Genomic DNA, 24,460 nt, shown 5'->3' with positions numbered 1-24,460 from the left:
CACCCCCCACCCCCTCTCAATCGACAAGGTCCAAAAATGTAACAAACACAGCGAAATATGAACGTGAAGGGTAAAAAAAACAGAAAACATCTACAATCTGATATATGTGATATATCACTAAGCTTTAGAACTTTCTTGTAAAAATCTCCTTCCACGTCTGTCCCTGACACCCACATTTCAGGCTGGCCGCGCTGGAAACACTCTGTGGAAACGCTCCCCACCCACACTGTTTGGTGCCTCGTCTGAGCTGCTGTGACTTACACGACCATAGTAACTAGTAGGGTTGTACGGTATGCGGGTATTAGTATAGTACCGCGAGACTAATGAATCATATTCGGTACCATACCGCCTCTGAAAAGTACCGGTCCGCCACACCCTAAGATTTTTTGTTCAAATAAAGCCAATAATGCAAGTTTTTTTTTGGTCCCCTTTATTTAGAAAAGTATCGAAATAATATTGGTATCAGGACAACACTAGTCACTAAAATATCATGCAAAAGCGCAGATTCCAACCATTGAAATTAGGGATGTCCGATAATGGCTTTTTGCTGATATCCGATATTCCGATATTGTCCAACTCTTAACTACCGATACCGATATCAACCGATACCGATATATATATAGTCGTGGAATTAACACATTATTATGCCTAATTTGGACAACCAGGTATGGTGAAGATAAGGTCCTATTTAAAAAAAATATAAAATAAGATAAATCAATTCAAAACATTTTCTTGAATAAAAAAGAAAGTAAAACAGTTACATAGAAACTAGTAATTAATGAAAATGAGTAAAATTAACTGTTAAAGGTTAGTACTATTAGTGGACCAGCAGCACGCAAAATCATGTGTGCTTACGGACTGTATCCCTTGCAGACTTTATTGATATATATTGATATATAATGTAGGAACCAGAATATTAATAACAGAAAGAAACAACCCTTTTGTGTGAATGAGTGTGAATGGGGGAGGGAGTTTTTTTTGGGTTGGTGCACTAATTGTAAGTGTATCTTGTGTTTTTTATGTTGATTTAATAATAAAAATTTAAAAAACGATACCGATAATAAAAAAAACGATACCGATAATTTCCAATATTGCATTTATCGGCCATCTCTAATTGAAATATGTTGTATAGTTCAAGACTTATGGTAATTTGAAAACATCACTACACATCATATTGTCAGCTACGCTTTCCATTTTAAAGATCTAAAAAAAATATTTCAGAATGTCCGGCGGGCCAGATTGAAAAGCTTAACGGGCCGCATGTGGCCCCCGGGCCTTAATTTGTTTGCCCAGGTCTGCCGTAGACATTCACCCAGCAGCACCTGCAGCAACGTTCCCTCTAAGGTGCGCGCCTGTGCAATTGCGCACTGCTCAAGCGTCCTCTGCGCACGGCAAATCTATGCCACGCACAAAATCAAATTAAAAAATAAGCGCATGACAATTTTCGACACACGGACACGACAGAGAAAACAGTTTTCGTCATCATTGTTCAAATATTGTAACGTCTTTCGAGACGCTTTGAGGACATGAATTCCATCCATCACTTCACTGAGCAAAACTCTTTGTCGGCCATAAACACATCACCAAATCATTAGTTAAAAAAAAAGATATCTAGCAAAAGTGGTCATTTTCTGCAGTACAAACCAGACCAAAAGCAACTTTGTTATATCAACAGCAGCCGCTCGCTCTTTCTCACTTGCGCCAACACATGCACATATGGCACTTAGCCAGTGATGCGTTTACAGACACACAAAAAGTCGGACAACTCCAACACCACACATAAAGTGTCATTCCAAATCGTTACACTATGATTTACCAATCAAATGTGTGCTTATTCTAGTGTCATTTATTGGGAATCTTCATTTATAAATATTAATCATGAAATGCTGTTAGTATATTAAATAAATACTAATAAAAATATATTTTTTACAAACAGGAAGTTGCAGGAATGTACACATGATCCCCTGCTTACATCTCATTGTGCAACATGTGAATGTTTTAATGGGAACTAAATGCAATGTCTGAAAGGGGTACAAACGATTTCCAAAGCAGGACCTCCACCCAGACAAACAATACAAGTACACAGTTCATGGAAAACAATATTTGTTGTTATTGTCATTGTAAGTGGGCCTAAACACTTATATTAGAAAAGGAAATGACTGCTGTCATTTGAGGATAATAATAAGAGAATGTTGTCTGTCTATCTGTGTTGGCCCTGCGATGAGGTGGGGACTTGTCCAATGCAGCTGAGATAGGCTCCAGCGACCCCGAAAGGGACAAGCGGTAGAAAATGGATGGATGGATGGAGATTGAAGTTGTTATTTAGTCAGGTTCTGGACAGGTGTGCTGCTGGTGTAGCCACAGTGTGCACGTCTGATGTTGCTCACATGGGCTCCACTCAATGCTCAGGGAGTTTTTGCGTTTGCTCACACATGAAAAATTAGAGGGAACATTGATCTGCAGTGAGCAAGTTTGCCCAAAAGAGGGCGCCATAGTGTTTGACAACTATTTGCAAAGAAAAAAACCCCAAAATTAGCAGCACCGTAGAGAAAAAAATCAGCGTCTTCCAGAAGTTCCAGCGAGCACTGACACGCCTGAACCCCACAGGACTCATCATCCCGGCCAACTGCGTGTCCCCGCTGATGCACAAGCTGTCCACCTCGGACCAGTTCCAGCAGCTGGCCGTGCAGGAGCAGCAGAAGAGGCAGCAGCTGCACCCGCAGAGTCTCAGTCACACGGCCACCACATAGCGGGCGGGGGAGGGGGCACGCGCCGGCCTCCAGACTGACCTCCGGTCCTGATGGGACCTCGCGCCCCTCCCCGATCACGTGAGGCGCGGCCCAGAGGAACTGATGTGCTTGGTGAGGGGGTTTTTTTGTCCTCTGACATTCAGAGTGGAAGTGTTTGGACTTGTTGCCGCAGTTTGAGCCAAAGCACCAAGTCTGCATTAGAAGCCACACTTCCAATAGTTGAAGGCATGGACAGAATGTTTCCACACTTTGTGCCGACCTTTCTTCAAATGGCGGCCAGGAGTCGGGAATTCTGCATGAAGTGACTCTTTCTGCCGGGCTTCTCAGGTGCAGTGCATGAGTCGTTACTCATCCTCCAAGAACCGTAGTTGACAACACGTCTCCATTTTGTGTCGCAGCACAACCCAAACGTGTATATGCTCATTTTTTTCCCCCCCACGTCAAAAACTAGATTGTTGCATCGCAGCCTGCACCTCCTTCACTGTGCTGACCTCTGGGATGCTTGGACGTACAACAACCTGCAGAATGTTGATGAAAAGACGCTGACCTGTACATGACTTGAGTGCAGCACTCAATAAAGCCCACTTGTACTTCCACTTTGGTCTTTTCATCCCATGTAATCATCTTTTCTGCCGTGCACTGATTTGTGACCAGGCTCTGCAGGGATGGAAGAAAGGTTTCTGCAGGTTCTGGTCGTCCACAGCTTGGTTGCAGATCCGGACCGGTGATGGAGGAATATGTAAAGTACTTCAGTTACCTATTCACATCCTAAATGTTACTCTAGTTGTCCACTACCGTTCAAAAGTTTGGGTTCACATTGAAATGTCCTTATTTTTGAAGGAAAAGCACTGTACTTTTCAATGAAGATAACTTTAAACTAGTCTTAACTTTAAAGAAATACACTCTATACATTGCTAACGTGGTAAATGACTATTCTAGCTGCAAATGTCTGGTTTTTGGTGCAATATCTACATAGGTGTATAGAGGCCCATTTCCAGCAACTATCACTCCAGTGTTCTAATGGCACAATGTGTTTGCTCATTGGCTCAGAAGGCTAATTGATGATTAGAAAACCCTTGTGCAATCATGTTCACACATCTGAAAACAGTTTAGCTCGTTACAGAAGCTACAAGGGCGGTATAGCTCGGTTGGTAGAGTGGCCGTGCCAGCAACTTGAGGGTTCCAGGTTCGATCCCAGCTTCTACCATCCTAGTCACTTCCGTTGTGTCCTTGGGCAAGACACTTTACCCACCTGCTCCCAGTGCCACCCACACTGGTTTAAATGTAACTTAGATATTGGGTTTCACTATGTAAAGCACTTTGAGTCACTAGAGAAAAAGCGCTATATAAATATAATTCACTTCACAAAACTGACCTTCCTTTGAGCAGATTGACTTTCTGGAGCATCACATTTGTTGGGTCAATTAAACGCTCAAAATGGCCAGAAAAAGAGAACTTTCATCTGAAACTCGACAGTCTATTCTTGTTCTTAGAAATGAAGGCTACTCCACAAAATTGTTTGGGTGACCCCAAACTTTTGAACGGTAGTGTAAGTATAAGTGCATTTTATTCCTTATCTGTGTAAGTATACATTTTAATCTTATTGGTGTATTTTGTTTCCTATTGTACAAAACTCAAAAGCAGTGAAGTTGTCACATTGTGTAAATGGTAAATGAAAACAGAATACAATGATTTGCTAATCCTTTTCAACTTGTATTCAATTGAATAGACAATAATTTAACATTCAAACTGGTAAACTGTTATTTTTGCAAATATTAGCTCGTTTGGAATTTGATGCCTGCAACATGTTTCAAAAAAGATGGCACAAGTGGCAAAAAAGACTGATAAAGTGGAGGAATGCTCGTCAAAGACTTATTTGGAACATCCCACAGGTGAACAGGCTGATTGGGAACAGGTGGGTGCCATGATTGGGTGTAAAAGCAGCTTCCATGAAATGCTCAGTCATTCACAAACAAGAACGGGGCGAGGGTCACCACTTTGTCAACAAATGCCTGAGCAAATTGTTTAAGAACAACATTTCTCAACCAGCTATTGCAAGGAATTTAGGGATTTCATCATCTACGCTCTGTAATATCAAAAGATTCAGAGAATCTGGAGAAATCACTGCACGTAAGCCATGATATTACCGGCCTAGGTTCCCTCAGGCGGTACTGCATCAAAAAGCAGCATCAGTGTGTAAAGGATATCACCACATGGGCTCAGGAACACTTCAGAAACCCACTATCAGTAACGACAGTTGGTCGCTACATCTGTGAGTGCAAGTTAAAACTACTATGCAAAGCCAAAACTGCTAACCTTGCGATGACATGGGATGTAGACTTGGCTTTCGTTGCTGTCAAATAAGTGAAAAACACCAAAATAAGCCCAAAATACTACAAAATTACTCACTTTACGGATGACATGGACTTAGACTTCCTTTATTGTAATTCAAGTTTGAACTTTACAGTACAGATGAGAAGGAAATGACGTTGAATTAGCTGGTTGTAGTGCAGGATAGAAGAGCAATAAGGTGCAGAGAGTTTGCAAAAGAATGTATAAATAGATTTACTGTACAGATAAATATATTGCACATGTATGTTATATTGTCTAACTTTTGCCAGTTCATCCGTTTTTAGGGGAATTGAGGGGATTATTATGATGCGTTCAAGAGTCTTGTGGCCTGAGGGAAGAACCTGTTACAGAACCTGGAGGTAGACTCAGCATTCTCAACTCATAAAAGTGTAAGGACAACAAAATAAATGCACAATCACCTTTCAAAGACGTTGGATGAAGACTTAACGTCACTTGCTGTCATGAAAGTACAAAAACACAATAGAACAAAACGGCTGACCTTTCCATGACATGGGATGTAGACTTGGTTGCTGTCAAATAAGTAAAAACAACAAAATAAGACCAAAATACAACAAAATGACTCGCCTTACGGGATGACATGGGATGGAGACTCAGCATTCTTAACTGTCATAAGTGTAAAGACAAAATAAAACCACACTCACCTTTCAAATATGTTAAATGAAGACTTAACGTTATTTACTGTCAATTAAGTGTAAAAGGCAACAAAATAAAACCAAATGACTCGCCTTACGGATGACATGGGATGTAGACTCTGCATTTAACTGTCATAAAAGTGTAAAGACAACAAAATAAAGCCAAATTACTCACCTTACAGATGACATGGGATGTAGACTCTGCATTGTAGCTGTCATAAAAGTGTAAAGACAACAAAATAAAACCAAATTACTCACCTTACGGATGACATGGATGTAGACTCAGCATTTAACTGTCATAAAAGTGTAAAGACAACAAAATAAAACGAAATTACTCACCTTACGGATGACATGGGATGTAGACTAAGCATTCTTAGCTGTCATAAAAGTGTAAAGACAACAGAATAAAACCACACTCACCTTTCAAAGACGTTAAATGAAGACTTAGCGTTATTTGCTGTCAAATAAGTGTAAAAACAACAAAATAAAACTGAAATACTACCAAACTACTCACCTTACGGATGACATGGGATGTAGACTCAGCATTCTTAGCTGTCATAAAAGTGTAAAGACAACAGAATAAAACCACACTCACCTTTCAAAGACGTTAAATGAAGACTTAACGTTATTTGCTGTCAAAAAAGTGTAAAAACAACAAAAAACCAAAACACAACCAAACTACTCACCTTTTGATGACCCAGTGTGGAGGCTCAGCAGTCTTAGCTGTCATAAAAATGTAAAGACAACAAAATAAAAACAAAAATACTCTCCTTTATAAGACATGCGATGTAGACTGTGTTATTGGCTGTCATAAAAGTGTAAAGACAACAAAATAAAACCACTCACTTAACGTTATTTGCTGCCAAAAAAGTGTAAAATAACAAACTAAGCCCAAACTACTCACCTTTTGATGATGCAGTCTGGAGGCTCAGCAGTCTTAACTGTCATAAAATTGTAAAGACAACAAAATAAAACCAAAAATACTCTCCTTTATAAAACATGGGACGTAGACTCTGCATTATTGGCTGTCATAAAAGTGTAAAGACAACAAAATAAAACCACACTCACCTTTTAAAGACATTATTTGCTGTCAAATAAGTGAAAAAACAACAAAATAAGCCCAAACTACTCACTTTTTGATGATGCACTCTGGAGGCTCAGCAGTCTTAACTGTCATAAAATTGTAAAGACAACAAAATAAAACAAATTACTCACCTTTATAAGATGTGGGATGTAGACTCAGCGTTATTGGCTGTCATAAAAGTGTAAAGACAATAAATAAAACCACACTCACATTTTAAAGACGTTATTTGTCAAAAACGTGAAAAAACAACAAAATAAAGCCCAAACTACTCACCTTTTGATGATGCGATGTGGCGGCTCAGCAGTCTTAACTCTCAGAAAAGTGTAAAGACAACAAAATAAAACCACACTCACCTTTTTAAAGACATTATTTGATGTCAAATAAGTGAAAAAACAACAAAATAAGCCCAAACTACTCACCTTTTGATGACGCGGTGTGGCGGCTCAGCAGTCTTAACTCTCATAAAATTGTAAAGACAACAATATAAAACCAATTATACTCTCCTTTATAAGACGTGAGACGTAGACTCAGCGTTACTGGCTGTAAAAAAAAGTGTAAAGACAACAAAATAAAACCACACTCACCTTTTTAAAGACATTATTTGATGTCAAATAAGTGAAAAAACAACAAAATAAGCCCAATCTACTCACCTTTTGATGATGCGGTGTGGCGGCTCAGCAGTCTTAACTGTCATAAAATTGTAAAGACAACAAAATAAAACCAAAGATACTCTCCTTTATAAGACGTGGGACGTAGACTCTGCGTTATTGTCTGTCATAAAAGTGTAAAGACAATCAAATAAAACCACACTCACCTTTTTAAAGATGTTATTTGCTGTCAAATAAGTGAAAAAGCAACAAAATAAGCACAAACTACTCACCTTTTGATGACGTGGTGTGGAGGTTCAGCAGTCTTAACTGTCAAAATTATAAAGACAACAAAATAAAACCAAAAGACTCACCTTTGTAAGACGTGGGATGTAGACTTAGCGTTACTGACTGTCATAAAAGTGTAAAGACAACAAAATAAAACCACACTCACCTTTTTAAAGACATTATTTGATGTCAAATAAGTGAAAAAACAACAAAATAAGCCCGAACTACTCACCTTTTGATGATGCGGTGTGGAGGCTCAGCAGTCTTAACTGTCATAAAATTGTAAAAACAAAATGCAACCAAAAGACTCACCTTTATAAGACGTGGGATGTAGACTGCGTTATTGGCTGTCATAAAAGTGTAAAGACAACAAAATAAAACCACACTGTAACTATTAAAGACTATTTGTTGTCAAAAACGTGAAAAACAACAAAATAAAGCCCAAACTACTCACCTTTTGATGATGCGATTTGGCGGCTCAGCAGTCTTAACTCTCATAAAAGTGTAAAGACAACAAAATAAAACCACACTCACCTTTTTAAAGACATTATTTGATGTCAAATAAGTGAAAAAACAACAAAATAAGCCCAAACTACTCACCTTTTGATGACGCGGTGTGGTGGCTCAGCAGTCTTAACTCTCATAAAATTGTAAAGACAACAAAATAAAACCAATAATACTCTCCTTTATAAGACGTGAGACGTAGACTCAGCGTTACTGGCTGTAAAAAAAAGTGTAAAGACAACAAAATAAAACCACACTCACCTTTTTAAAGACATTTGATGTCAAATAAGTGAAAAAACAACAAAATAAGCCCAAACTGCTCACCTTTTGATGACGTGGTGTGGAGGCTCAGCAGTCTTAACTGTCAAAATTGTAAAGACAACAAAATAAAACCAAAAGACTCACCTTTGTAAGACGTGGGATGTAGACTTAGCGTTACTGACTGTCATAAAAGTGTAAAGACAACAAAATAAAACCACACTCACCTTTTTAAAGACATTATTTGATGTCAAATAAGTGAAAAAACAACAAAATAAGCCCAAACTACTCACCTTTTGATGATGCGGTGTGGAGGCTCAGCAGTCTTAACTCTCATAAAAGTGTAATGCCAACAAAATAAAACCAAAAATACTCTCCTTTAAAGACATGGGACGTAGACTCGGCATTATTGGCTGTCATAAAAGTGTAAAGACAACAAAATAAAACCACACTCACCTTTTAAAGACATTATTTGCTGTCAAATAAGTGAAAAAACAACAAAATAAGCCCAAACTACTCACTTTTTGATGATGCAGTGTGGAGGCTCAGCAGTCTTAACTGTCATAAAATTGTAAAGACAACAAAATAAAACCAAAAGACTCACCTTTATAAGACGTGGGATGTGGATTTAGCGTTACTGACTGTCATAAAAGTGTAAAGACAACAAAATAAAACCACACTCGCCTTTGAAAAACGTTAAATGAAAACTTAACGTTAATTGCTGTCAAATAAGTGAAAAAAACAACAAAATAAGCACAAACTACTCGTCTTTTGATGATGCAGTGTGGAGGCTCAACAGTCTTAATTGTCATAAAATTGTAAAGACAACAAAATAAAACCAAAATTACTCACCTTTATAAGACGTGGGATGTAGACTCTGCGTTACTGGCTGTCATAAAAGTGTAAAGACAATAAAATAAAACCACACTCACATTTTAAAGATGTCATTTGCTGTCAAATAAGTGAAAAAACAACAAAATAAGCACAAACTACTCACCTTTTGATGACGTGGTGTGGAGGCTCAGCAGTCTTAACTGTCATAAAATTGTAAAGACAACAAAATAAACCAAAAATACTCTCCTTTATAAGACGTGGGATGTAGACGTAGCATTATTGACTGTCATAAAAGTGTAAAAACAACAAAATAAAAGCAAAATAGAATAAAATTACTCGTACATATATATATAATAGAAAAGAGGAAAGGACGTAAATCCTTAACTCAATTGAGAAAAAGTGTCAAATGTAAGTGTATTGAATATTGTTATCCTGTACTTCTAACAGTGTTGCAATTGAGCGGAAGACGTGTCCAAAGTGAGTTAAAATGTGGCGCAGAAGCGCAGCTAAACTTGTCCAAAATGTACTTGAAGTGGGCTGCAAGAGCGTGTCAAACATGCCACTTTTGGCCGCACAAAGTGTGTGTTTGGCGGGCTGGGGATGCTCGGCTGGCGGGGTGTCAACATCCAGTGACGGCCATGTTTGCCGCGCCGCCGCCGTAAACAAGAAAAAGTGGGAGACAAGACGCCTCGCTGAATGTCGGGTCATTTTTATTTCTTTGCTTTACAATGTCTCTCGGAATGTCCTACAAGCCCAATGCCCACCAGCACACTCCGGGAACTTCGGGGAACCAGGGTGAGCACAAAACGTCCGAGTAGGTCCGCGGGAGAGCGGCTTATATCGACGCTTCCACTCGGGCTCTCGCAGAAATACCTGACGAAGAAGCCCGTGTGTAGTTTGTGTCCGGTTACATATGTCGGGTCACATCCTGGGAGCTAGGCTAATTCATATCCGCCATTATTACTAATGTCACAAAAAAAGAGCGCCATCCGCGGCGCGGCCGAGCCCACGGACGGCACCGACGCGACGGGCGAAGACCGCGGAATCCCCCCGTGTGCTCGGCCGTCGTCTGGGGTCTCGCTCCCCGCCGGGCGGGCGCCGTTAGACGGTGACAAAAAATGTATCAGTCGCGTCTGGTTGAAGGCAGCCTCGTTCCGCTTCCTCCTCCATGATGCTCCCCGCTCAGAGCTGCCGATTGATCCCCGCCAACGCGGCGGGGCTCTTTGGCGACATCTGCCGGCGGAGGCGCGCTATTGCAGGCCGTTGTTGCCTTCCCATTGTGTGAGCGCTTTGAAAGGCGGCTTCTTTGTTGGCTTTTAGTGGAATATGTCCGTCCGTCCTTTCTGCTATCTTTATCCATTCCGCCTGAGCTTATTTTATATTCATCAGTTATTGGTTTTTGTCAACAGTTGGGAGCCTCCAGTCCGCAGCCAACCTGGCCGCCTTGCAGTCCTACAGGCCCCTTCTGAGCGACTATGGACCCCCGTCTCTGGGGTTCTCACAGGTAAGCCTCACCTGACACCTGCTCACAATCCGATTTGTTCATATTTGGAAACCATTTTCTATTGTAAACTGACTTACCGTATTTTTCGGAGTATAAGTCGCTCCGGCTGAAAATGCATAATAAAGAAGGAAAAAAAACATATATAAGTCGCACTGGAGTATAAGTCGCATTTTTTGGGGAAATGTATTTGATAAAAGCCAACACCAAGAATAGACATATGAAAGGCAATTTAAAATGTCTAAAGAATAGTGAACAACAGGCTGAATAAGTGTACGTTATATGAGGCATAAATAAGCAACTGAGAACGTGCCTGGTATGTTAACGTAACATATTATGGTAAGAGTCATTCAAATAACTATAACATATAGAACATGCTATACGTTTACCAAACAATCTGTCACTCCTAATCGCTAAATCCCATGAAATCTTATACGTCTAGTCTCTTACGTGAATGAGATAAATAATATTATTTGATATTTTATGGTAATGTGTTAATCATTTAACACATAAGTCGCTCCTGAGTATAAGTCGCACCCCCGGCCAAACTATGAAAAAAAACTGCGGCTTATAGTCTGAAAAATACGGTAATCCGTTTTGGGTGTGTCAAGCTGTGACCATCTTAAAACCTACGTACATTACCTGAGCAGAAACATGTTTAGTAACTTACTTTGTATTACCTGTGACGAAAGTGTAAACATTAAAAAAAAACTACTCACATTTTGATGACGTGGGATGTAGACTTGGCGTTCTCAGCTGTCTTAAAAATGTAAAGACAACAAAAGGGAATACAACTACTCACCTATTCATTAATTGTGGCAAAAGTTCATAAAAAAACATCTAATAAAACGCCAATACTGCTAAATGAAAAATGCTCACCTTTTGAAGATACAGGATGTAGACTCAGCATTCTTAGATGTTATAAAAGTGTAGAAATAACAAATACAACCAAAACGGAACAAAACTACTCATCTTTTGAAGATACAGGATGTAGAATCGGCGTTCTTAGCTGTGTCATAAAAGGGTGAAAACAACAAAATAAAACCAAAATACAACAAAACTACTCATCTTTTGAAGATACAGGATGTAGACTCGGCATTCTTAGCTGTGTCATAAGTGTGAAAACAACAAAACTACTCAACTTTGAAGGTACAGAATGTAGACTCAACATTCTTAGCTGTCATAAAAGTGTAAAAACAACAAAATAAAACTAAAATACAACAAAACTACTAAACTTTGAAGGTACAGTATGTAGACTTAGCATTCTTAGCTGTTAGACTACTCGCCTTTTAATGACATGGGATGTAGAATAACCGTTCTTAGCTATGTCATAAGTGTGAAAACAACGAAACAAAACAAAACTACTCAACTTTGAAGGTACAGGATGTAGACACAGCATTCGTAGCTGTCATAAAAGTGTAAAAACAACAAAATAAAACCAAAATACAACAAAACTACTCAACTTTTGAAGATACAGGATGTAGACTCAGCATTCTTAGCTATTATAAAAGTGTAAAAATAACTAATTAAACCAAAACGGAACAAAACTATTCATCTTTTGAAGATACAGGATGTAGAATCGGCGTTCTTAGCTGTGTCATAAAAGGGTGAAAACAACAAAATAAAACCAAAATACAACAAAACTACTCAACTTTTGAAGATACAGGATGTAGACTCAGCATTCTTAGCTGTCATAAAAGTGTAAAAACATCAAAATAAAACCAAAATACAACAAAACTACTCAACTTTGAAGGTACAGTATGTAGACTCAGCATTCTTAGCTCTCATAAAAGTGTAAAAACAACAAAATAAAACCAAAATACAACAAAACTACTCAGCTTTGAAGGTACAGTATGTAGACTCAGCATTTTTAGCTGTCATACTACTCGCCTTTTAATGACATGGGATGTAGAATCAGCGTTCTTAGCTGTGTCATAAGTGTGAAAACATCAAAACAAAACACAATACAACAAAACTACTCAACTTTTGAAGGTACAGGATGTAGACTCAGCATTCTTAGCTGTCATAAAAGTATTAAAACAACAAATTAAAACCAAAATACAACAAAACTACTCAACTTTGAAGATACAGGATGTAGACTCAGCATTCTTAGCTGTCATAAAAGATTAAAGATTAAGATTAAAGTACCAATGATTGTCACACACACACTAGATGTGGTGAAATTTGTCCTCTGCATTTATCCCATCCCCTTGGGGAGCAGTGGGCAGCAGCGGCGCCACGCCCGGGAATCATTTTGGTGATTTAACCCCCAACTCCAACCCTTTGTTGCTGAGTGCCAAGCAGGGAGGTTATGGGTCCCATTTTTATAGTCTTTGGTATGACTCGGCCGGGATTTGAACTCCAACCTACCGATCTCAGGGCGGGCACTCTAACCACTAGGCCAAAAGTGTAAAAACAACAAAATAAAACCAATATAAACCAAAACTTTTCACTTTTTGATGACATGTGATGTTGACTCAGCATTCTTAGCTGTCAAAAAAATGTAAAACAACAAAATAAAACCAAAATAGAACAAAACACTCACCTTTCCATAATGTGGGATGCAGACTTAGCGTTCTTGCCTGTCATAAAAGTGTAAAACAACAAAATAAAACCAAAATAGAACAAAACACTCACCTTTCCATAATGTGGGATGCAGACTCAGCGTTCTTGCCTGTTATAAAAGTGTAAAACAACAAAATAAAACCAAAATAGAACAAAATACTCACCTTTCCATAATGTGGGATGCAGACTCAGCGTTCTTGCCTGTTATAAAAGTGTAAAACAACAAAATAAAACCAAAATAGAACAAAACACTCACCTTTCCATAATGTGGGATGCAGACTTAGCGTTCTTGCCTGTCATAAAAGTGTAAAACAACAAAATAAAACATAAATTCAACAAAACTACTTAACTTTTGAAGGTACAGGATGTAGACTCCGTGTTCTTATCTGTCATAAAAGTGTAAAAACAACAAAATTAAACCTAAATAGAACAACATTACTCACCTTTCCAAGATGTGGGATGTAGACTCAGTGTTCTTGCCTGTTATAAAAGTGTAAAACAACAAAATAAAACATAAATACAACAAAACTACTTAACTTTTGAAGGTACAGGATGTAGACTCAGCGTTCTTATCTGTCATAAAAGTGTAAAAACAACAAAATTAAACCTAAATCGAACAACATTACTCACCTTTCCAAGATGTGGGATGTAGACTCAGTGTTCTTGCCTGTTATAAAAGTGTAAAACAACAAAATAAAACCAAAATAGAACAACATTACTCAACTTTTGAAGATACAGGATGTAGACTCAGCATTCTTGCCTGTCATCAAAATGTAAAGACAACAAAATAGAATAAAACTACTCACCTTTTGATTACTTGTGGCTTAGGCTCACACAAGTGTAAAGACCATAAAATAAAACCAAACTAGGTTTAAAAAAAAAAAGCTCACATTTTGATGATGTAGGCTCAGCATACAAAAGCAGTGAAGTTGTCACGTTGTGTAAATAAAAAGAGAATACAACAAATCCTTTTCAACTTATATTCAATTGAATAGACTGCAAAGACAAGATATTTAACGTTCCAACTGGAAAACTTTATTTTTTGCAAATATTAGCTCATTTGGAATTTGTTGCCTGCAATATGTATTAAAAAAGCTGGCACCAGTGGCGTAAAAGACTGATAAAGTTGAGGAATGCTCATCAAAGACTTATTTGGAACATCCCACAGGTGAACAGGCTAATTGGGAACAGGTGGGTGCCATGATTGGGTATAAAAGCAGCTTCCATGAAATGCTCAGTCATTCACAAACAAGGACGGGGCGAGGGTCACCACTTTGTCAACAAATGCCTGAGCAAATTGTTTAAGAACAACATTTCTCAAGCAGCTATTGCCAGGAATTTAGGGATTTCACCATCTACGCTCCGTAATGTCATCAAACGGTTCAGAGAATCTGGAGAAATCACTGCACGTAAGCCATGATATTACACACCTTGGATCCCTCAGGCGGTACTGCATCAAAAAGCCACATCAGTGTGTAAAGGATATCACCACACGGGCTCAGGAACACTTCAGAAAACCACTGTCAGTAACTACAGTTGGTCGCTACATCTGTAAGTGCAAGTTAAAACTCTACTATGCAAAGCCAAAGCGATTTATCAACAACACCCAGAAACACTCACCTAAGATGGACTGATGTTAAGTGGAAAAGTGGTCTGACGAGTCCACATTTCAAATTGTTCTTGGAAACTGTGGACGTTGGACCACCCGGGTTGTTCTAGGCGCAAAGTGTAAAAGGCAGCATGTGTGATGGTATGGGGGTGTATTAGTGCCCAAGACATGGGTAACTTACACATCTGTGAAGGCACCATTAATGCTGAAAGGTACATACAGCCTTCACCACTGCTTAATTCCTCCGGGGTTGTGGATGGCTGAGTAGCGCTTTATAGCGGCGGCCGCCTCCAGGGTCCCAACTCCCCCCTCTGTTGCGAGTTGTTGTGATTACATGTATCATGTTTGTGTGCCATGCTATGTGAGGTTTTTTCCTCGGACTCAGTCTGGACCCCTCCGGAGGGTCCAGCCTTAGACTGATATTTTTTTTACTCTTCCCCCCCTTTCCCAATGTCACCCTTTTCCTACCTTTTTTAAGGAGCGCAGTAAGTGGCTGATCCTTTGGCGGTCCCGTCTTGTCCCCTTGTAACGTGTGTCTGCTCTTAGCGGGACTGTGCCCAAAATGACATTTCAGTTCTTATGTGTCTTGTACGTGTTAAAGAATGGACAACAATAAAGAATCTTGAATCTTGATCTTTTGGAGCAACATATGTTGCCATCCAAGCAACGTTACCATGGACGCCCCTGCTTATTTCAGCAAGATGGTGCGTGTTTCAACAGCGTGGCTTGTAAAGGATATCACCACATGGGCTAAGGAACATTTCAGAAACCCACTGTCAGTAACTACAGTTGGTCGCTACATCTGTAAGTGCAAGTTAAAACTCCTATGCAAGGCGAAAACCGTTTATCAACAACACCCAGAAACGCCGTCGGCTTCGCTGGGCCTGAGCTCATCTAAGATGGACTGATGCAAAGTGGAAAAGTGTTCTGTGGTCTGACGAGTCCGCATTTCAAATTGTTTTTGGAAACTGTGGACGTCGTGTCCTCCGGACCAAAGAGGAAAAGAACCATCCGGATTGTTCTAGGCGCAAAGTGTAAAAGGCAGCATGTGTGATGGTATGGGGGTGTATTAGTGCCCAAGACATGGGTAGCTTACACATCTGTGAAGGCGCCATTAATGCTGAAAGGTACATACAGACTTCACCACTGCTTAATTCCTCCGGGGTTGTGGATGGCTGAGTAGCGCTTTATAGCGGCGGCCTGTCCTCCAGGGTCCCAACTCCCCCCTCTGTTGCGAGTTGTTGTGATTACATGTATCATGTTTATGTGTGCCATGCTATGTGAGGTTTTTTCCTCTGACTCAGTCTGGACCCCTCCCGAGGGTCCAGCCTTAGACTGATTTTTTTTTTTACGCTTTCCCAATTTCACCTTTTTCCCACCTTTTTTAAGGAGTGCCGTAAGTGGCTGATACCCAATCATGGCACCCACCTGTTCCCAATTAGCCTGTTCACCTGTGGGATGTTCCAAATAAGTCTTTGATGAGCATTCCTCAACTTTCTCACTCTTTTTTGCCACTTGTGCCAGCTTTTTTGAAACATGTTGCAGGCATCAAATTCCAAATGAGCTAATATTTGCAAAAAATAACAAAGTTTTCCAGTTGGAACGTTAAATATCTTGTCTTTGCAGTCTATTCAATTAAATATAAGTTGAAAAGGATTTGTTGTATTCTCTTTTTATTTACCATTTCACTTCACTGCTTTTGTAAATGGTGCGATGCTTGTTGATCTTTTCCTTCCTTTTAGGACTAATCATTGTCGTGCACGTTGTACTGAGCAGCCAGGACAGTGCACAGCCACCCTTTGACCTTGTCTTGCTCTGCCTCCAGGGCCTGACCGGCAGCCAAGTGCCTCAGAACAAATATGCAGAGCTGCTGGCCATCATCGAGGAGCTGGGCAAGGAGATCCGGCCCACCTACGCCGGCAGCAAGAGCGCCATGGAGAGGCTCAAAAGAGGTAAGCGCGGCATTCGCTGTAAACGCGCCAGACGTGGACTTGAGGAGAGTGGGGTTTTCTCCTCCCCACAGGCATCATCCACGCCCGGGGGCTGGTGCGCGAGTGCTTGGCGGAGACGGAGAGGAACGCCAGGTCTTAGCCACAATCACACATTCCTCAAGTGCAAGAAGACTTGACAGCGTGCGTCTTCAATATTGCAACAACAACAAAAAAAAAGTGCATGTCATTTCCTATTTGTCAGGAAGTAAATGGTGAATGAGTGGATTCCAAATATGCTCGATGGCTCCTGAGGGTCATCTAAATCTCGTGTGGATGAGTCAGATTCAAACTGGACGATTGGTGTCGTTTCTACGTGCGCACTTTTGTTTTTTCCAGGGAGATTGTTAGTTTTTTTTTTTTTTTTTTTTTTTGCATGCCATTAATTAGGCCCGTGGGTTCAAGTGTAGACCCCACTTGTCTTGTACAGGGTTAGTTGTTTTTTATAGTGTCTAGGGGCCATGCATGAGTGTGTGTGGCACGGAGAAGTGTCAATTCATTCGTGTTCAGGTTTTTTGTTATTAAAAGAAAATGCTGTTACTTGCATCTTTGTATGTATTTATTACACCGTGTAATAAATTGTATTTTCAATGCGGTTGTCATTGTGATTCATTGTTTCGGTTCTTTTTTACATTTTTTTATTTGATTTGATTGATTGATTGAGACTTGTATTAGTAGATTGCACAGTACAGTACATATTCCGTACAATTGACCACTAAATGGTAACACCCCAATACGTTTTTCAACTTGTTTAAGTCAGCGTCCGACTTGATTCATTGATTCATGATACAGATAGTGTTTCCCATAAACTTCCAAGATACCTGTGGCGGTGGGGGCGTGGCTATGGGCGTGGTCACCATGGCATCATCGAGTAATTTGCATAATTTACTACAATGTTATGATTTTCTCTAAAAAGGCTCAAAAATTAATAACAGTTTTGTTTTAAACGTCCATCCATCCATCCATTTTACAATATAATTACAACACTTTATGTACATATTTATATGCAGATTTGAACAATAAGTTATTCATTGAAATATATTTATTAATTGTGGTTCTTACAAAAAATATATCTTATAAAATATAAAAGCTAAAATGTCTCTTAAAGCTCTGCCCCTTTAATTAGTGCATACTAAATAATTTAACTTTAGCCTACTACTACAACCATATTATTTACCAGCAACATAAAGTGAAACAGAGGCAGAGGTGTCCTGCCACAGTCAGTAACAAATAAACAGAAAACAGTAGTGGTCAAATACAAATAAGGCAACAAGAGAAGTATCCTACACTTCTCTTTTGTAAAGTAAATCTGAACAGCCTATATGGGCATCTACATCAACTATATGATTTGCCTGAGAAGCTGGACAGGACAAAAAAAATATATATATTTTTTTAATGTATTTTTTATTTTATTTATTTATTTGTGGCGGACGTAATTCTTTCGTGGTGGGCCGCCACAAATAAATGAATGTGTGGGAAACACTGCCATTCCATCACACATGCTGGCTTTTACACTTTGCGCCTAGAACAATCCGGATGGTTCTTTTCCTCTTTGGTCCGGAGGACACGACGTCCACAGTTTCCAAAAACAATTTGAAATGTGGACTCGTCAGACCACAGAACACTTTTCCACTTTGCATCAGTCCATCTTAGATGAGCTCAGGCCCAGCGAAGCCGACGGCGTTTCCGGGTGTTGTTGATAAACGGTTTTCGCCTTGCATAGGAGAGTTTTAATTCGCACTTACAGATGTAGCGACCAACTGTAGTTACTGACAGTGGGTTTATGAAGTGTTCCTGAGCCCATGTGGTGATATCCTTTACACACTGATGTGGCTTGTTGATGCAGTATAGCCTGAGGGATGGAAGGTCACGGGCTTAGCTGCTTACGTGCAGTGATTTCTCCAGATTCTCTGAACCCTTTGATGATATTACGGAGCGTAGATGGTGAAATCCCTAAATTCCTTGCAATAGCTGGTTGAGAAAGGTTTTTCTTAAACTGTTCAACAATTTGCTCAGGCATTTGTTGACAAAGTGGTGACCCTCGCCCCATCCTTGTTTGTGAATGACGGAGCATTTCATGGAATCTACTTTTATACCCAATCATGGCACCCACCTGTTCCCAATTTGCCTGTTCACCTGTGGGATGTTCCAAATAAGTGTTTGATGAGCATTCCTCAACTTTATCAGTATTTATTGCCACCTTTCCCAACTTCTTTGTCACATGTTGCTGGCATCAAATTCTAAAGTTAATGATTATTTGCACAAAAAGGTAGTTTGACATGTACTTCGGTATCAGGGAGGTGTAGCGGATTTTATAGACCAGGCTCAGTGCAAGTTGTTTTACTCTGTCCTCCACCCTGAGCCAGCCCACTTTGGAGAAGTGGGTAGGAGTGAGGTGGGATCGGGGTGGAGGTCTAGAAGTAATCAGAAATGTATTTATAAATTGCAACATTTACAAACAATTGACAAATAATAATAATACAGTACAAAAAGTCCTGTCAAAGTGTTTTGTCCCTCTCTCCCAGCCAATAGGAGGCGAGTTACAAAGCTGCCGCCAATCACAGGCCGGGAATTTCATAAACGCGGAAGCAACGTCACTTTAACCGACCAATCAGCGCGCAGCTAGCCATGCCACTGAGAAATATGGATGTCGAAACCAAACGAGGAAACTGGTAAGGTGACATAATAATGTTTCTACTTTACGCGCAATTATTGTTATTTATTTTTTATTTAATTTATCCTCGAGTCTAAATGTGCGCGCTATGTCATTTCGCCCAGCCTGCAGCGATGGCGCCCCGCCAAACACAACTAGCTTAACTTAGCTAGCGGTGGTCGTCAAGTCAGGACTAGTTAGTTAGCTTAGCATGCTAGCCGGAACCAGGAGCCCGCCGGAGTGTCTTCACCAGGTGGCCGAACATGGCTCACCTTAGCCCGGGTAACGCTGGCGCTGCGAGTCGCTGAGCTTGATTGCATTTTTTTTTCAAGGCTGACCAGTTCGCATCAACCCAGAAATAAAACACATGTAAACTTGACAGTTTACAGAATTAATTCCATAAATATATATATATTTTTTAAAATTATGATTATTATATGTTCGGACATTGCAGGCACGTGACAAAACATTTCAAATGCAAAATATCTTAAATAAATTAATTGGAAAAACATTTCCAATAGTACTTGAACTATTGTGATTATTGATGTCCGATAATGGCTTTTTTGCCGATATCCGATATTCCGATATTGTCCAACACTTAATTAACGATACCGATACGATATATACAGTCGTGGAATTAACATTATTATGCCTTATTTGGACAACCAGGTATGGTGAAGATAAGGTTCTTTTAAAAAATAAAAATAAGGTAAATAAATTAAAAACATTTTCTTGAATAAAAAATAAAGTAAAACAGTTACATAGAAACTAGTAATTAATGAAAATGAGTAAAATTAACTGTTAAAGGTTAGTACTATTAGTGGAGCAGCAGCACGCACAACCACGTGTGCTTACGGACTGTATCCCTTGCAGACTGTATTGATATATATTGATATATAATGTAGGAACCAGAATATTAATAACAGAAAGAAACAACCCTTTTGTGTGAATGGGGCAGGGCGTTTTTTTGGGTTGGTGCACTAATTGTAAGTGTATCTTGTAGGGGTATAATGGTACGGGTATTTTATCGAACCGTTTCTGTACGGGGGTTCCGGTTCGATGCGGAGGTGTACCGAACGAGTTTCCTCACGGACATATTAAAGGCCTACTGAAATGAAATTTTCGTATTCAAACGGGGATAGCAGGTCCATACTATGTGTCATACTTGATCATTTCGCGATATTGCCATATTTTTGCTGAAAGGATTTAGTAGACAACATCGACGATAAAGTTTGCAACTTTTGGTCGCTGATAAAAAAAGCCTTGCCTGTACCGGAAGTAGCGTGACGTCACAGGCTGTGGAGCGCCTCACATCTGCACATTGTTTACAATCATGGCCAGCAGCAGCGAGAGCGATTCGGACCGAGAAAGCGTCGATTACCCCATTAATTTGAGCGAGGATGAAAGATTTGTGGATGAGGAAAGTGAGAGTGAAGGATTAGAGGGCAGTGGAAGCGATTCAGATAGGGAAAATGCTGTGAGAGGCGGGTGGGACCTGATATTTAGCTGGGAATGACTAAAACAGTAAATAAACACAAGACATATATATACTCTATTAGCCACAACACAACCAGGCTTATATTTAATATGCCACAAATTAATCCGCATAACAAACACCTCCCACTCCCGTCCATATAACCCACCAATACAACTCAAACACCCGCACAACACACTCAATCCCACAGCCCAAAGTACCGTTCACCTCCGTAAAGTTCATACAGCACATATATTTCCCCAAAGTTACGTACGTGACATGCACATAGCAGCACGCACGTACGGGCAAGCGATCAAATGTTAGGAAGCCAAAGCTGTACTCACGGTAGCGCGTCTGCTATCCAACTAAAAGTCCTCCTGGTTGTGTTGCTGTAGCCAGCCGCTAATACACCGATCCCACCTACAACTTTCTTCTTTGCAGTCTCCATTGTTCATTAAACAAATTGCAAAAGATTCACCAACACAGATGTCCAGAATACTGTGGAATTTTGCGATGAAAACAGACGACTTAATAGCTGGCCACAATGCTGGCCCAATATGTCCGCACAATCCGTGACGTCACGCGCAAACGTCATCATACCCAGACGTTTTCAGCAGAATATTTTGCGGGAAATTTAAAATTGCACTTTACTAATCTAACCCGGCCGTATTGGCATGTGTTGCAATGTTAAGATTTCATCATTGATATATAAACTATCAGACTGCGTGGTCGGTAGTAGTGGATTTCAGTAGGCCTTAATGCACGTTGTGTAAACAATACTCAAAATGCCGGACACCTGAGGCATCCAAGAAACCCCCGCCCCGACAGCTACGCAAAAGAGGACACGCCCGGCGAAAAGAGGACGTGAGATCGACAGGCGGATCGGTGCGGCGTCTTCAGTAATGCGGACGCTGTATCGGTCTGTTGTGGTGAAGAAGGAGCTGAGCCGCAAGGCAAAGCTCTCAATCTACCGGTCGATCTACGTTCCCATCCTCACCTATGGTCATGAGCTTTGGGTTATGACCGAAAGGACAAGATCACGGGTACAAGCGGCCGAAATGAGTTTCCTCCGCCGGGTGGCGGGTCTCTCCCTTAGAGATAGGGTGAGAAGCTCTGTCATCCGGGAGGAGCTCAAAGAAAAGCCACTGCTCCTCCACATCGAGAGGAGCCAGATGAGGTGGTTCGGGCATCTGGTCAGGATGCCACCCGAACGCCTCCCTAGGGAGGTGTTTAGGGCACGTCCGACCGGTAAGAGGCCACGGGGAAGACCCAGGACACGTTGGGAAGACTATGTCTCCCGGCTGGCCTGGGAACGCCTCGGGATCCCCCGGGAAGAGCTGGACGAAGTGGCTGGGGGGAGGGAAGTCTGGGCTTCCCTGCTTAGGCTGCTGCCCCCGCGACCCGACCTCGGATAAGCGGAGGAAGATGGATGGATGGATGGATGGATGGATGGATGGATGCGTCTGCTTTTTATCCATAGATTTATCACATTTAATTTTTTATTATCTATAGCAGGGGTGTCAAAAGTGTGCCCCGGAGGCCATTTGCGGCCCACAGCTAATGTTTTAAAGGCCCACGGCACATTCTAAAAATACTATTAAAATAAACAAAAACATAACTAAAGTGAAATAAAAAAAATTAAATTTAGAAAAAGTTGCAATGTTGACTAATAAAACAAAGCTGTTTTTTTTTATTCTTTCAAACTGTCATTGCTCAAAACATAATATTGAATCAAAATCAATGTTATTATGAATTATTGACCTATCCAAGGTTCCCATTACTTCACATCAAATATTACACTAAGAGAAATATTTTTGGTGGAAGATCTTGCAAATTTGGTAAATAAATAACCAAAAAATTTATATTTTGTTGTTTTCTTACTGTACTGAAAATGAACCGAACCGTGACCTCTAAACCGAGGTACGTACCGAACCGACATTTTTGTGTACCGTTACCCCCCTAGTATCTTGTGTTTTTTATGTTGATTTAATTAAAAAAAAACCCCAAAAAACCAATACCGATAATAAAAAAACGATACCGATAATTTCCGATATTACATTTTAAAGCATTTATCGGCCGGTAATATCGGATATTATTGGACATCCCTAATTGTGATAGGCCAAATTATAATATATTTATCTGTACAGTAATCTATTTATATCTGCACCTTATCGCTTTTTTATCCTGCACTACCATGAGATAATGCAACAAAATTTCCTTCTTATCTGTACTGTAAAGTTCACATTTGAATTACAATAAAAAGGAAGTCTAAGTCTAAATATTAAGGGTTATTAAGAGAATCGACAAGAGAAATATGCAACCTATATTTTCTTAAATCAGATGGACTTAATCAGAATCAGAAATACTTTAATAATCCCTGAGGTGAAATTAACACGTTGGGAAGACTATGTCTCCCGGCTAGCCTGGGAACGCCTCGGAATCCCCCGGGAGGAGCTGGACGAAGTGGATGGGAAGAGGGAAGTCTGGGCTTCCCTGCTTAGGCTGCTGCCCCCGCGACCCGACCTCGGATAAGCGGAAGAAGATGGATGGATGGGTGAAATTAACATTTTCAGCACAATCCCATTCAAGAGCAGACAAACATTACGGGGAGACAGAACAGGGATCAAATATTACAGGGAGACAGAACAGGATCAAACATTACAGGGAGACAGAACGGGATCAAACATTACAGGGAGACAGAACAGGATCGCTTACGGGTCTGCCAACTTCCAGCGCCCCTTACAAAAAAAAGGTGAGGAAAAGGTAAACGCTGGGGACGGAGGGGAGAAAAATAATAAAATTCAGTGTAAGCCTGGGCCCCTGGAGAGGAGGTCCAGATTGAGGCCAAGGGGAAAAGAACTCATAGCCATAGCACACATAAAAATGTGTGTAAGAGGGAAACATCATAAATATACTCTTGTTTTTCCTCCCCACGGAAATCTTTAGTAAAAGGCGAAAGATTTATGCGATCTGAAACATCAAAGGACATTAAAGACGTTAAAAGAGCAGAGCTGATGCAACCAGATATTTCTACATACAGCTACAAAAGTAAAACAACAACAAAATAAACATATATACTGTGGTGGTTTCTGTGGTGTTCCATGCCATTGTCTGCTGGGGTGGAAGGGAGCATGGCCAGAGACAGGAGCAGACCCAACAAAGCAACCAAGAGAGCCGACTCCACCCTCGGCCGCCCACCGACTCTCAGCCAGTGTCCAGTCCGCATGGGTGAGCGTGGATACGTCCAAAGAACCCGAGGTGTCCCAAAACCTGCTCAATCGGCCAAGACACTGTGAAGCTTGTCCAGCTCCGCAGCTCCTGTCTCTTCATCCGCATCTCTTCCAGTCTCTCCAAACGGAC

At 40.4% G+C, this 24,460-nt stretch overlaps 3 protein-coding genes, 1 long non-coding RNA gene and 1 other non-coding gene across 10 annotated transcripts in view; 3 read left to right on the top strand and 2 right to left on the bottom strand.

The window, feature by feature from the left end:
- The window catches only part of sbno1 (strawberry notch homolog 1 (Drosophila)), a 45,741-nt gene extending 42,379 nt beyond the window's left edge, over positions 1-3,362 (top strand). For both annotated transcript variants that reach the window (XM_062057381.1, XM_062057380.1), the window contains exon 33: positions 2,608-3,362. In XM_062057381.1, coding sequence (XP_061913365.1) covers positions 2,608-2,750 — 143 coding nt within the window. In that variant the 3' untranslated portion in view covers positions 2,751-3,362. The remainder of the gene's footprint in view (positions 1-2,607) is intronic.
- On the bottom strand, positions 1,527-10,706 carry LOC133656341 (uncharacterized). 2 transcript variants are annotated; one of them, XR_009827127.1, is made up of 5 exons: positions 9,474-10,706; positions 9,329-9,365; positions 6,095-6,925; positions 5,931-6,013; positions 1,527-5,632 (listed from the first exon to the last, which is right to left on the bottom strand). It is a non-coding gene; the product is annotated as an uncharacterized LOC133656341 (long non-coding RNA). The 2 variants fall into 2 exon arrangements; XR_009827126.1 differs by having other exon boundaries at positions 1,527-6,013.
- On the top strand, positions 9,821-17,572 carry LOC133656340 (cyclin-dependent kinase 2-associated protein 1). The gene is made up of 4 exons (XM_062057387.1): positions 9,821-10,105; positions 10,720-10,814; positions 16,811-16,937; positions 17,009-17,572. Exons 1-4 carry the CDS (start codon positions 10,039-10,041, stop codon positions 17,074-17,076), a joined length of 357 nt encoding a protein of 118 aa, XP_061913371.1. The 5' UTR covers positions 9,821-10,038; the 3' UTR covers positions 17,077-17,572.
- Positions 17,573-19,565: 1,993 nt separating this feature from the next.
- Positions 19,566-24,460, top strand: part of LOC133656339 (M-phase phosphoprotein 9) — a 65,848-nt gene continuing 60,953 nt past the window's right edge. For 3 of the 4 annotated variants that reach the window (XM_062057385.1, XM_062057383.1, XM_062057382.1), the window contains exon 1: positions 19,595-19,650. In XM_062057385.1, coding sequence (XP_061913369.1) covers positions 19,621-19,650 — 30 coding nt within the window. In that variant the 5' untranslated portion in view covers positions 19,595-19,620. Of the gene's footprint in view, positions 19,651-24,460 lie in introns of all 4 variants that reach the window. The other variant, XM_062057386.1, reaches the window with a different exon arrangement.
- Positions 23,973-24,088, bottom strand: LOC133656467 (U5 spliceosomal RNA). Its single transcript, XR_009827146.1, has one exon. It is a non-coding gene; the product is annotated as a U5 spliceosomal RNA (small nuclear RNA).

Source organism: Entelurus aequoreus, linkage group LG08 (genome assembly GCF_033978785.1).
Source record: "Entelurus aequoreus isolate RoL-2023_Sb linkage group LG08, RoL_Eaeq_v1.1, whole genome shotgun sequence".
NCBI classification, from domain to species: Eukaryota; Metazoa; Chordata; class Actinopteri; order Syngnathiformes; family Syngnathidae; genus Entelurus; species Entelurus aequoreus.
This window is presented reverse-complemented; position numbering and strand designations above follow the sequence as displayed.

Bases quoted from the DNA above. Each gene is read 5' to 3' on its own strand.
- LOC133656340 (XM_062057387.1), top strand. From the start codon at position 10,039: ATGTCTCTCGGAATGTCCTACAAGCCCAATGCCCACCAGCACACTCCG. The intron at 10,106-10,719 runs GTGAGCACAAAA...TTTTGTCAACAG, and splicing joins GGGAACTTCGGGGAACCAGG to TTGGGAGCCTCCAGTCCGCA. The intron at 16,938-17,008 runs GTAAGCGCGGCA...TCCTCCCCACAG, and splicing joins CATGGAGAGGCTCAAAAGAG to GCATCATCCACGCCCGGGGG.